We start from the raw sequence: 11,859 nt of genomic DNA, 5'->3' as shown, positions 1-11,859 counted from the left end.
CTGGTCCAGTTGCCCCGTGGACGCCGGCAGCGGGTGGGTGGGTGGGGGGTGCTCCAGATCCGCCTCTCCTCCCCGCTTTGCGCCCCCTGGTCCCTCCCCTCCCCCTATCCCCTCCGCTCCCCCTTCCCCTACAGCCCCTCCCTCCTCCCCTGCCCGGTTCCAGCCCCTCCCTCCCCTCCCCCACTCGCGATCCGGGCCGCTGCTGCTGGGCCGGACCCCCCGGGCTCAGCCCGGCCCCTCGCCGAGCCGCCGCCGCCGCCCCGTTTGCTGAGGAGGAGGCCCCCGGCCGGGGCGCCGGGCGCGGGGCATAAAACGGGCCAGAGCCGGCGCCTGGGGCACTAGAGCCGCGTACGGCCCGGGTCAGCGCCCGCCCGCCCGCGCTCCTCCCGGCCGCTCCTCCCGCCCCGCCCGGCCCGGCGCCGACTCCGCGGCCGCCCGACGAGCCCCTCGCCGCACCGCTGGGGCCCTGGCCCCGGCCCCCTCCCGCCGCACCGCCCCCGGCCCGGCCCTCCTCGCGTCTCCCTCCTCCCTCTGTTGCTCCCTCCTCCCTCCCGCCTCCCCAGCTGTCCCGTTCGCGTCATGCCGAGCCTCCCGGCCCCGCCGGCCCCGCTGCTGCTCCTCGGGCTGCTGCTGCTCGGCTCCCGGCCGGCCCGCGGCGCCGGCCCCGAGCACCCCGCGCTGCCTATCCGGCCCGAGAAGGAGCCGCTGCCCATTCGGGGAGCAGCAGGTAGGTGGGCGCCCCGGGGGAGGCGCGGGCGGGGAGTCCGGCTCGGGGCAAGTCTGCGCCCGCCCGGAGGGGTCGCAGGGCGCAGGTGGCTCGGCGCGGCGGGCGGCCCGGAGGGGTGCCCAGGGACCCGGGGCCCGGCCCGCAGCGCCCGGGGCGGGCACACGGCAGGAGCGGGACAGCGGCCGCCAGCCAAACCCGTCCCCGCAGGCTGCTCCTTCGGCGGGAAGGTCTATGCCTTGGACGAGACGTGGCACCCGGACCTGGGGGAGCCCTTCGGGGTGATGCGCTGCGTGCTGTGCGCCTGCGAGGCGGTGAGTGGACCCAATGGCTGTGGCCGGGGGCCCTGTGGGTCGGGGAGCGCTGAGGTCTTGGGACGTCGGATGGACCCGGAGCTGCTGAAGAGAAAGAAGCCAGTCTGCAGATATTTGGGATAATTTTTTTGGCGGAGGAGGCACGAGGGCGGATAGAGGAGAGGAAGCGCCCCCTTCAAGTCTCAGGTGTTGCCTATTATTGATCGTCCACTATGTGTCAGGCTCTTAGCCAACTCCATTTCATCTCTCACTTAACTCCTAGTACAACCGCGTTAGACAGAGTATCATTGCTCCCGTTTTTCAGATAGGGAGCGCACAGCCCAGAGAGGTTAAGTAACTTGTCTAGAGTCACGCAGCTTGTAGGTAGCAAAGCACTCTTGACTCCGTGGGCCGACCTTGACCTTGTCCGATGCCTTCCCGGCTTGCCTTTGATCCTCAACAATTGATGTCTTGCCCTTACTCGGCTTTCCGTCTTCTCTGTGAGCAGCCTCAGTGGGGTCGCCGCGCAAGGGGCGCAGGCAGGGTCAGCTGCAAGAACATCAAGCCCGAGTGCCCAACCCTGGCATGTGGGCAGCCGCGCCAGCTGCCTGGACACTGCTGCCAGACTTGCCCCCAGGGTAAGCCGGCTCCGCGGAGAGGGGAGGGCGGCAGGGCCGAGATGCGTGGCTGGGCGGAATGGAACGGTCAACTGGCCCTCTCCTTGCCCACCCGAAACCCGTGTCCCCCACCCCCGGTGCAGAGCACAGCAGTTCGGAAAAGCAGCCGACGGGCCTGGCCTTCGAGTATCCACGCGACCCAGAGCACCGAAGCTACAGCGACCGTGGGGAGCCAGGAGCTGAGGATCGGGGGCGTGGAGACGGCCACACGGGTAGGCAGGGGCAGGGTAGGAACTGGGGTTGTGACAGGCGCCGGGCCGCAGCAGCGGGTGACGGAACTAGGAACATCTTCCTCCCCTCGCAGACTTCGTGGCGCTGCTGACAGGGCCAAGGTCGCAAGCGGTGGCGCGGGCTCGAGTGTCGCTGCAGCGCTCCAGTCTGCGGTTCTCCATCTCCTACCGGCGGTGAGAAAGAGGAAGGAGGGAGGAGGGGTCAGCCCGGGGCCAGGGAGGGAGAATTTGGAGAGGCTGGAGCAGCGCTTCTGGCCCAGGCTCAGAGGCGGTGCTCAAGGGATGCTCATTACCAGGCTGGACCGCCCTACCCGAATCCGCTTCTCTGACTCCACTGGCAGCATCCTGTTTGAACACCCTGCAGCGCCCACCCAAGATGGCCTGGTGAGATGATGCCATTTATGAGTACTTATCCCATCTGGGCACTATGCTGAGAGCATGCTCTACATTGCCTCCTTGGGTCCTCACAACAGCCCAGTGGGAGAGAGGCACTGACATTATGATGCCCATTTTACAGATGAGGGAACTGAGGCTCAGTAGCAGAATGTGATTTGTTCAAGGTCATACAGCTAGTTGGTGGAGGATCTGGGATTTGAACCCTGGCATCTGGTTCCAGGGCCCTTTCTTACACGTCCTAGGAGAGCCTGGGGACAGCTTCCCGTATTCCTTTCTCACCAGACATGGGCCTCTCAGCAGGCATGTCCTGTATACTGAGAGGGCCTTCTTGTCTCTCTGCTCCAGGTCTGTGGGGTGTGGCGGGCAGTGCCTCGGTTGTCCCTGCGACTCCTTAGGGCAGAACAGCTGTATGTGGCACTTGTGACACCCACTCACCCTTCAGGGGAGGTCTGGGGACCTCTCATTCGGCACCGGGCCCTGGCTGCAGGTGAGGGGAGCCAATCACTCCTGGACATGAAGTTCAGAGTCTTCTTGGCCCCCAGAAATGGAGTGGGCTGAGGGGGGAACTTTCTGATGGGCTCTCACAGTCCTTTTTTCCCCAGAGACCTTCAGTGCCATCCTGACCCTGGAAGGCCCCCCACAGCCAGGCATAGGGGGCATCGCCCTACTCACTCTCAGTGACACAGAGGACTCCTTGCATTTTCTGCTGCTCTTCCGTGGGCTCCTGGAGTCCAGGAGTGGGGGTAAGCGGGATGGAGGCAGACCCATGAAGAGCGCAGGGAGAGCACCCATCTTTCAGAGGTTACATGTGTGTGGCTATTGCAGGACCAGCCCAGGTTCCCCTGTGGCTCCGGATTCTACACCAGGGGAAGCTACTGCGAGAGCTCCAAGCCAATGCCTCAGCCCAGGTGAGTGAGGGTCTGGCTCTAACTGCCGCCTGCTCTAGCCTCTTGCTGTGCCCACCGCACCCTCCTCTGCCCCCAGGAACCGGGCTTTGCTGAAGTGCTGCCCAACCTGACAGCCCAGGAGATGGACTGGCTGGTGCTGGGGGAGCTGCAGATGGCCCTGGAGAGGGCAAGTGGGCCAGGGCTACGCATCAGTGGACACATTGCAGCCAGGCAGAGCTGCGATGGTGAGGCAGGGTGAAGCCGGGCACCCCGGGCACACACAGTGAGAGGCACAGCAAAGTGCCAGAGGAGGGGCCAGGGTGGGTACAGGAGGGATCCTGGGGGCTGGGGTGTGAATGGCCGTGGGGCAAGCCTGCGTCCACCTGTCCCTCCCCTTTGCAGTCCTGCAAAGTGTCCTTTGCGGGGCGGATGCCCTGATCCCAGTTCAGACGGGTGCAGCGGGCTCAGCCAGCCTTACACTGCTAGGAAACGGCTCCCTGATCTACCAAGTAAGAGTCAGGGGTGGGGCAGGGGCGGTGCAGGAGGTGAGAAGGCAGCAGGGCAGGGCGGGGCTTTAGACTACAAAGGTTCAGGGCCCAGCCCTTCTCTGCTACTCTCATTTGCCCTCCCCACTCCTGCCCTCCAGGTACAGGTGGTAGGTACAGGCAGTGAGGTGGTGGCCATGACGCTGGAGACCAAGCCTCAGCGGAGGAACCAGCACACTGTCCTCTGCCACATGGTTGGACTCCAGTCGGGAGGACACAGGGTGAGTGCTTCAGAAAGACCAGGGCCGCAGGGCCCAGGCAGCAGAGTTGACAGTGTTGGGGGGCCGTGGGAAGCCTGTTGGATGAACAGGGATGTTTGGCATTATTCACTCACTTGCAGTCTCTCTCACTGATGCATTGATTCACTGGACTCATTTTTTAGTGAGCCTTGGGCTAAGGACTGCAGTACAAAGAAAATTAGATGTGGCTCCTGTCTTCAGGAAGCTTGTATCCAGTGGAAGGAGTTACACAGGGAGGCCAGTGCAGCAGATCATATAATATTAAACATAATAGCAATGACTGCCATTTATTATTGATCCTTTCTAGATGCCACAAACCGCACTGGTTGCCTTGCTTACATTATTTTTGGCCCTCACATTACTCATCTAACAGATGATGAAGAGAAGGATCAGAGAGCTTAAATAATTCCTCAAGATGGGTTGCATAGGTAGGAAGTAGCAGAGAAGGGACTTGAACCTGGGCCTGCCGGTTCTTAGCCAGGGTTACTGGTGCATGGCAGTGTGTATGGGTTTAGTAGGGATGCACAGCAGCATGGAAAGGGTTCAGAATCTTGGGCTTGTGTGAAAGCTGAGGAGGGTTCATCCGGGGCCTGGCAGGCTGCAGTTAGGGCTCACTCTTCCCTGCCCCCTCAGGCCGTGGGTATCTGCCCTGGGCTGGGTGCCCGGGGGGCTCATATGCTGCTGCAGAATGAGCTGTTCCTGAACGTGGGCACCAAGGACTTCCCAGATGGAGAGCTGCGGGGCCACGTGGCCGCCCTGCCCTACAGTGGGCACAGCGCCCGCCATGACAGTGAGTGCTCCAGGGGTCTGCCCCCACCTTCGGTGTCCTCTAATTCAAGCATGTGAGGGATGGTGCGAGAGGGCCAGAGCCTGGCACTTCTTTCTCTGCACTTGAGCTCCAGTTGGCATCTGGAGAAGGTGAGGATGTTCAGGGTGGCCCTGCCGGGAGATGGTCCCTCTCACCACAATTCAGGCCTCTCCCTTGCTGCTTCCCCAGCCCTGGGCCTGTGGACAGTGCCTGCCAGTTTGTGGCGTCTGTGCCGAGGGAGATGGGAAATGCTAGGGTTAAGTCGCTGCTCTCAGCCATCTTCTCATCAGTCATCTCTCCTCTGTCTGGATCCAGCACTGCCTGTGCCCCTGGCAGGAGCCCTGGTGTTGCCCCCGGTGCAGAGCCAGGCAGCAGGGCACGCCTGGCTGTCCCTGGACACCCACTGTCACCTGCACTATGAAGTGCTCCTGGCAGGGCTTGGTGGCTCAGAGCAGGGCACCATCACTGCCCACCTCCTCGGGCCTCCTGGAATGCCGGGGCCCCGGCGGCTGCTGAAGGGATTCTACGGCCCGGAGGTGAGGAGGTGTTGGTGCGAGGCAGTTTGGAAAATAGCTGCTTTTTAGCATGAAAGGCTCTGTGGGCCTGGGCAGGGGAAACAGAGAGCAGGCAAGCCTCAGGAGTCAGACAGACCTGGGTACGAATCTGGTTCAGCCTTTTAGTATCCTTTTATCCACCTGCGTCCTACTCTGCTGGAATCTCGTGGGTGGTTTGTAATGTCCTGGACCTCCAAGGGGTGGGGGGGATGGACCAAGCCCCCGACATGGGCTGGGTTGCTGTAGACCTGGGGCTTCTGAGCTCTGCACCATTGCTGATGGGCTTGCTTCTCTGGAGACCTTACTTAACTTCCCTGGGTCTCAGTTTCCTTACCTGAGAAACTGGGAATGGCAGGCTTAGTCCGAGAGTGCCTTGTTCTGTCCCCTCTTCTGTCTGCTGCCAGGCCCAGGGTGTCGTGAAGGACCTGGAGCCCGAGCTGCTGCGGCACCTGGCTCAGGGCTCTGCCTCCCTGCTGATCACCACCAAGGGGAGCCCCCAAGGGGAGCTGCGAGGGCAGGTAGGGAGACAGTGCGGGCCGGTTGGGATGGGTCAGATTTGGGTGAGTACTGTGGTGCTCTTTGTTAGCCACTTGCCCTCTCCGAACCCTGGGGGCGGTAGAATTGCACATACTCCCTAGCTCGCTGAGAGGATGAAGCCAGACTAGGTACTTAATGAGGCAAGAAGCTGACCACCTGTCCTTGGTGGCTGGGATGAGTGCTGTGGCTAAGAGCATCCTTCTGGGGCACAGTGGGTGCTCTGGGTGTCTTGGCTGCCACTGGTGGAGATGCAAGAGGGAGCCTGGGTGCTGCCTCAACCTACCTTTCCTCTCAGGTGCACATTGCCAACCAATGTGAGGTGGGCGGCCTGCGGCTGGCGGCAGCAGGGGACAAAGAAGTGCAGGCGCCTGGGGCTCTGGAGGCCATGGCGGCCATGGTGGCCCCACTGCCCGCTGTGCCGGGCCCAGACACCTCAGCGCCAGCCAGACCAGGTGGCCCCGGTCGGCTCCGAGACCCCAACACCTGCTTCTTCGAGGGGCAGCAGCGCCCCCACGGGGCTCGCTGGGCTCCTAACTATGACCCACTCTGCTCACTCTGCACCTGCCAGGTAGGAGGCCCTGGAAGGGCACACTGGGGCCTGGGTTCTGGAGCTCCGGAACCAACCCTCAATCTCTCCCTGCAGAGACGCACGGTGATTTGTGACCCCGTGGTGTGCCCGCCGCCCAGCTGTCCAAGCCCAGTGCAGGCGCCGGACCAGTGCTGCCCTGTGTGCCCGGGTGAGTGCCCTGCAGGAGTAGAGAGGTCATGGAGGGTCCACCATGGGGGGCGGTGAGGCCTCTGGGGAGGGAAGCAAGAAGGGGGCCATCCTCTGCCTTCATTATTTCTTTGGATCCACAGAGAAACAAGATGTCAAAGACCTCCCGGGGCTGCCAAGGAACAGGGACCCTGGCGAGGGTGAGCTGGAAGTGTGTGAATACAGGGGTAGGGAGTCAAGCGGAGCTGCTGGGTAGGATTGGGGGGGAGTGGGAGGAGGAGTGTATTTACTGGGATGGAGGTGGTTGAGGGGCACAGGTTACAACTGACACCTGAGAGGCTTCATTAAAGTCCTTGGCCCACAAGTGGGCCCTGGGGTTAGATCACTGTGGGGTTGGCCTGAAGCTCAAGCCTGGGTTGTGGGCCTAGGTTATGAACTCAGCACTAATGGCGCTGGGCACTGTCTCCCACCAGGCTGCTATTTTGACGGTGACCGGAGCTGGCGGGCAGCAGGCACCCGGTGGCACCCTGTCGTGCCCCCATTTGGCTTAATTAAGTGTGCTGTCTGCACCTGCAAGGTATGGCAGCCCAGCTTTCTCTGATGCTGGAACCCCTAAGATCTTCAGAGTGGGAGAGGGAGCTTCTGGGAGAGGAAAGCCCAGTCTTGGTGGTCAAAATAATAGGAGAAGTCCTTTGCACAATCTTTTCAGAGGGTGGCCACACCATGGGACTTGGGCTTCCCTGGTGACTCAGATGGTAAAGAATCTGCCTGCAATGCAGGAGATCTGAGTTTGATCCCTGGGTCAGGGAGATCCCCTGGAGAAGGGAATGGTAGCCCACTCCAGTATTCTTTCCTGGAAAATCCCATGGACAGAGGATCCTGGCAAGCTACAGTCCATGGGGTCGCAAAGAGTTGGACATGACTGAGCACCTAAGCATAGACAGCACACACACCATGTGACTTGCAGGACCCCAGACGGAACATGGACCCATGGCAGGAAAGTGCCGAGTCCTAACCACCAGGCCACAGGGAACTCTCAGTCCCTGGGCTTTGAGAGTTGGCTTCCTGTAGGAAAAGGGCAAGGGCTGATTTGGGTGAATTCTGGCTCTCCCAGCTGACTAGCTTCACGTAACCCTGGGCACTTTCTATATGTCCCTGAGTCTCACTTTGCTCGCCCAGAAGCAGAGATGGTAGCACCTACTTTGCAGGGCTACAATGAAGATTTGAGTTCAGGTATATAAAGCCCCAGGCTTCCCAGATGGCACTAGTAGTAAAGAACCCGCCTGCCAGTGCAGGAGATGCAGGAGATGCAGATTTGATCTCTGTGTGGGGAAGATCCCTTGGAGCAGGAAATGGCAACCTATTTCAGTATTCTTGCCTGGAAAATCCCATGGACAGAGGAACCTGGAGGGCTACAATCCATAGGGTTCCAAAGAGTCAGACATGACTGAAGCGAATTGGCATGCATGTAAAACCGCAGTCCAAGCCCTCTGGGCTTCCCTGGTAGCTCAGCTGGTAAAGAATCTGCCTGCAGTGCAGGAGACGCTGGTTCGATTCCTGGGTTGGGAAGATCCCCTGGAGAAGGGACAGGCTACGTACTCCAGTATTCCTGGGCCTCCCTTGTGGCTCAGCTCGTAAAAAATCCACCTACAATGAGGGAGACCTGGGTTCAGTCCCTGGGTTGGAAAGATCCTCTGGAGAAGGGAAAGGCTACCCACTCCAGTATTCTGGTCAGGAGAATTTCATGGACTATATAGTCCATGGGGTCACAAAGAGTTGGACATGACCGAGCGACTTTCACTACAAACCTCTGAGTGAAAAAGGTCACGCGTCTGAGGTATGCGAAAGGGAAAGGAGGAGGCAGAAGGCTTGCATGTTCTGCTTTTCTCCTGACACCCTTCACTCCATGGATCCCTGCAGGGGGGCACCGGGGAGGTGCACTGTGAGAAGGTGCAGTGTCCCCGGCTGGCCTGTGCCCAGCCCGTCCGTGCCAACCCCACTGACTGCTGCAAGCAGTGTCCAGGTAAGGGGGACAGGGGCACCGGGGCCTCTAGGGGCAGATGAGGCTCTTCATGCCTTGTCCTGGGTGGGGCGGATGCGTGGCGAGGGGATGCCTTTTGAAGGTGGAGGGAAGGGATGTCTTAGCTAATTCAGCATTTACCCAGCGCTGCTCTCTGCCTAGCCTGAAGTTAGGGATCTACATGCAGCAGAAGAATGTGCATGTGTTAGTGGGCTGTGATGGGATCCAGTTCCTGTCCTACCCACCCACCCATCCACCCACCCATCCACCCACCCATCCATGCACCCACCCCCCCACCCATCCACATCCATCCATACAAATTTATGTGCCAGAAACTGCTAGGTGACAAATATGGCCTGGATGGCCCTCACAGAACTCACATCTACTGATCTATTTCTCCTTACCTCCTCTCCCTGCCAACAGTGGGGTCAGGGGCCCACCCCCAACTGGCGGACCCCATGCAGGCTGATGGGCCCCGAGGCTGCCGTTTTGCAGGGCAGTGGTTCCCAGAGAGCCAGAGCTGGCACCCTTCAGTGCCCCCCTTTGGGGAGATGAGCTGTATTACCTGCAGATGTGGGGTGAGTGGGGGCTTGTGCGAGATAGGCGTTGGGGACCTGGCCTGGGGGAGCAGAACTTCCCAGGGAGGGCAGGCTCCTGGGGGGTGGGCTTCCCCTAGGAGGCTGAAGGTCACTGTGCCCCGGCACCTCTGGGGACCCTCAGGATCTGGTCTGTCCTGCACCAGGCAGGAGTGCCCCACTGTGAGCGGGATGACTGTTCACCGCCACTGTCCTGCGGCCCAGGGAAGGAGAGCCGCTGCTGCTCCCACTGCACACCCCGGCGGCGGGGTAAGTGCGGGGTCCCGGACGCCTGGGGAGGGGAGGGAGCACCGGCCACGTGCCAGGCGCAGTGCCCTCTGCTGCACAAGTGTGGTCCTGTCCCCTCCCACAGCAACCTTGTAGGCTTGGTCTCCATTGCCTTTTCTTCACCAAGGAATTTGCTGACCCTCAAAGGGATCAGGCAGCTAGGCTAAAGTCACACAGCTGGTGTGTGCTGACTTGCTTCAAGAATTCTGACCTTTCTGAGATCAGAACAGGGAAGCTCCACTGTGTCCTCTGTGTCCCCCCACCCCCTTGTTCCTCTTCCAAACTTCACTCCCTCCTGTCTCCCAGCAGCCCCAGAGACCAGGACAGTCCCAGAGCTTGGGAAAGAAGATGGAGGCTCCTAGGGAGCAGCCAGAAGGCCGTATGACCAAGAGGATGGGGCCTGGGCCGAGGGAAGGAGGGGCACCGAGGACCTCGCATTCTTCTGCGGGAAACCCAGTGCCTTTGGCCCCTCTCTTCTGCCTCTTCCCCCTCCCCCACTACCTCTGGGAACCACAACTGCACACGGGGGAGGGGCAGCCAGGGCAGACCAAGGCCATGTCCGTTCCAACTCTGGCCTGTCACCCTCCGGCCCCTGCCTCGGAAGCCCAACCCCTTTCCTTCTGTACATACTGTCACTGGCTTGTTGGGATTTTTAATTTATCCTCACTCAGCACCAAGGGTCCCCGCCCCCTCCACACTTCACTCCTGCTGCCCCTGAGCTGAGCAGAGTCATTATTGGAGATTTTTGTATTTATTAAAACTTTTTTTTTCCAGTCTTTGAGCTAATGGTTGTTTCTTTGTGACCAGGGGCCTAAGTGGGCCCCAGTGGAGAAGGGTCTGAGGGGCGGTAGGGAGAGAGAGGGGCACTGGCTCCACGGGCTTTCCTCTACCTTTGTGGAGCAGGAAAAGACCCGGGGAAGGGGGCAAGATGACACAATAGCCGGTGTAGGATTAGATCCTGCAGAGGGGCCTAGGCTGTCTTTGAGATGGAATAGAGCTTCAAGAATCAGGCCACTGGGAGCGGTGTTTGTACACTAGTTTCCGCTGACCTGCCCAGGCCAGCGTTTTTGCAAGTAGTTTAGTGTCTCAGCCCTGAAGGAGGACATGGCAAGCCATTCCAGTACTTTGCCTGGAGCATCCCATGGACAGAGGAGTCTGGCAGCTACAGTTCCTGGGTTCACAAAGAGTCAGATACGACTGAAGCAACTTAGCATGCATGCACGCATAGTGTCTCAAAATAGGTGCTGGCAGGATTTACAGTTGTTACCCTGAGGTCAGTCAGGCCTTCTACTTTGCAGCAAGTTTGACTGAGCCTCTGAGCTTCTCTAGCAGAAAAAGACAGAAGGTAATACACAGGGACCCTAACCAGAGGAGAAACTGGGGTGGTTCTGATACACCTAGTTTTTGAAGAGAAAACTCTCACATACAATCCTCCTCTTTGAGAATCACCTTTCTGCGTTCTCTAGTGACTCCCCTGGGCTATCTTTTAGCATCAGATTTTGGATCTGTCAGGAAGGAGAGCCACTCAGAGCCATCACTTGATGGCGCTGCTGCCAGCCAACAGTGCGTTTTGGGCCAAGTCAATGTCTGTGGAAAATTCTGAAAGAGATGGGAATACCAGACCACCTGACCAGGCTCCTGAGAAATCTGTGTGCAGGTCAAGAAGCAACAGTTAGAACCGGACATGGAACAACAGACTGGTTCCAAATCAGAAAAGAAGTACGTCAAGGCTGTATATTGTCACCCTGCTTATTTAACTTATACGCAGAGTACATCATGAGAAACACCGGGCTGGATGAAGCACAAGCTGGAATCAAGATTGCTGGGAGAAATATCAATATTCTCAGATATGCAGATGATACGACCCTTATGGCAGAAACCAAAGAACTAAAGAGCCTGTTGATGAAAGTGAGAGAGGACAGTGAAAAAGTTGGCTTAAAACTCAACATTCAGAAAACTAAAATCATGGCATCTGATCCCATCACTTCATGGCAAATAGATGGGGAAACAATGGAAACAGTAAGAGACTATCCTTTGGGGCTTCAAAATCACTGCAGATGGTGACTGAAGCCATGAAATTAAAAGACACTTGCTCCTTGGAAGAAAATCTAGACAGTGTATTAAAAACAAGAGACATTACTTTGCCAACAAAGGTCCATCTAGTCAAGGCTCTGGTTTTTCCAGTAGTCATGTATGGATGTGAGAGTTGGACTATAAAGAAAGCTGAGTGCCAAAGAATTGATGCTTTTGAACTGTGGTGTTGGAGAAGACTCTTGAGAGTCTCTTGGACAGCAAGGAGATCCAACCAGTCCATCCTAAAGGAAATTAGTCCTGAATATTCACTGGAAGGACTGATGCTGAAGCAGAAGCT

At 58.8% G+C, this 11,859-nt stretch overlaps 1 protein-coding gene across 4 annotated transcripts; it reads left to right on the top strand.

Annotated features, from left to right (window-relative positions):
* The first annotated feature begins 579 nt into the window (after window positions 1-579).
* CHRD (chordin) lies at window positions 580-10,259 on the top strand. 4 transcript variants are annotated; one of them, XM_068978958.1, is made up of 23 exons: window positions 580-727; window positions 935-1,038; window positions 1,526-1,655; window positions 1,778-1,906; window positions 1,999-2,098; window positions 2,221-2,308; window positions 2,666-2,807; window positions 2,923-3,063; window positions 3,146-3,228; window positions 3,305-3,452; window positions 3,610-3,716; window positions 3,854-3,973; window positions 4,625-4,781; window positions 5,115-5,335; window positions 5,758-5,871; window positions 6,186-6,458; window positions 6,534-6,627; window positions 6,749-6,805; window positions 7,079-7,182; window positions 8,526-8,628; window positions 9,049-9,203; window positions 9,368-9,470; window positions 9,798-10,259. In XM_068978958.1, exons 1-23 carry the CDS (start codon window positions 580-582, stop codon window positions 9,848-9,850), a joined length of 2,874 nt encoding a protein of 957 aa, XP_068835059.1. In that variant the 3' UTR covers window positions 9,851-10,259. The 4 variants fall into 4 exon arrangements, 2 of the variants coding, with proteins under 2 accessions (XP_068835059.1, XP_068834989.1); XM_068978888.1 differs by having other exon boundaries at window positions 9,795-10,259; XR_011145217.1 differs by having other exon boundaries at window positions 612-727; window positions 9,346-9,470.
* The last annotated feature ends 1,600 nt before the right edge of the window (window positions 10,260-11,859 follow it).

This window comes from Capricornis sumatraensis, chromosome 1 (genome assembly GCF_032405125.1).
Source record: "Capricornis sumatraensis isolate serow.1 chromosome 1, serow.2, whole genome shotgun sequence".
Classification (NCBI taxonomy): domain Eukaryota; kingdom Metazoa; phylum Chordata; class Mammalia; order Artiodactyla; family Bovidae; genus Capricornis; species Capricornis sumatraensis.
The sequence above is the reverse complement of the archived record's forward strand: the minus strand, read 5'-3'. Positions and strand labels throughout refer to the sequence as shown.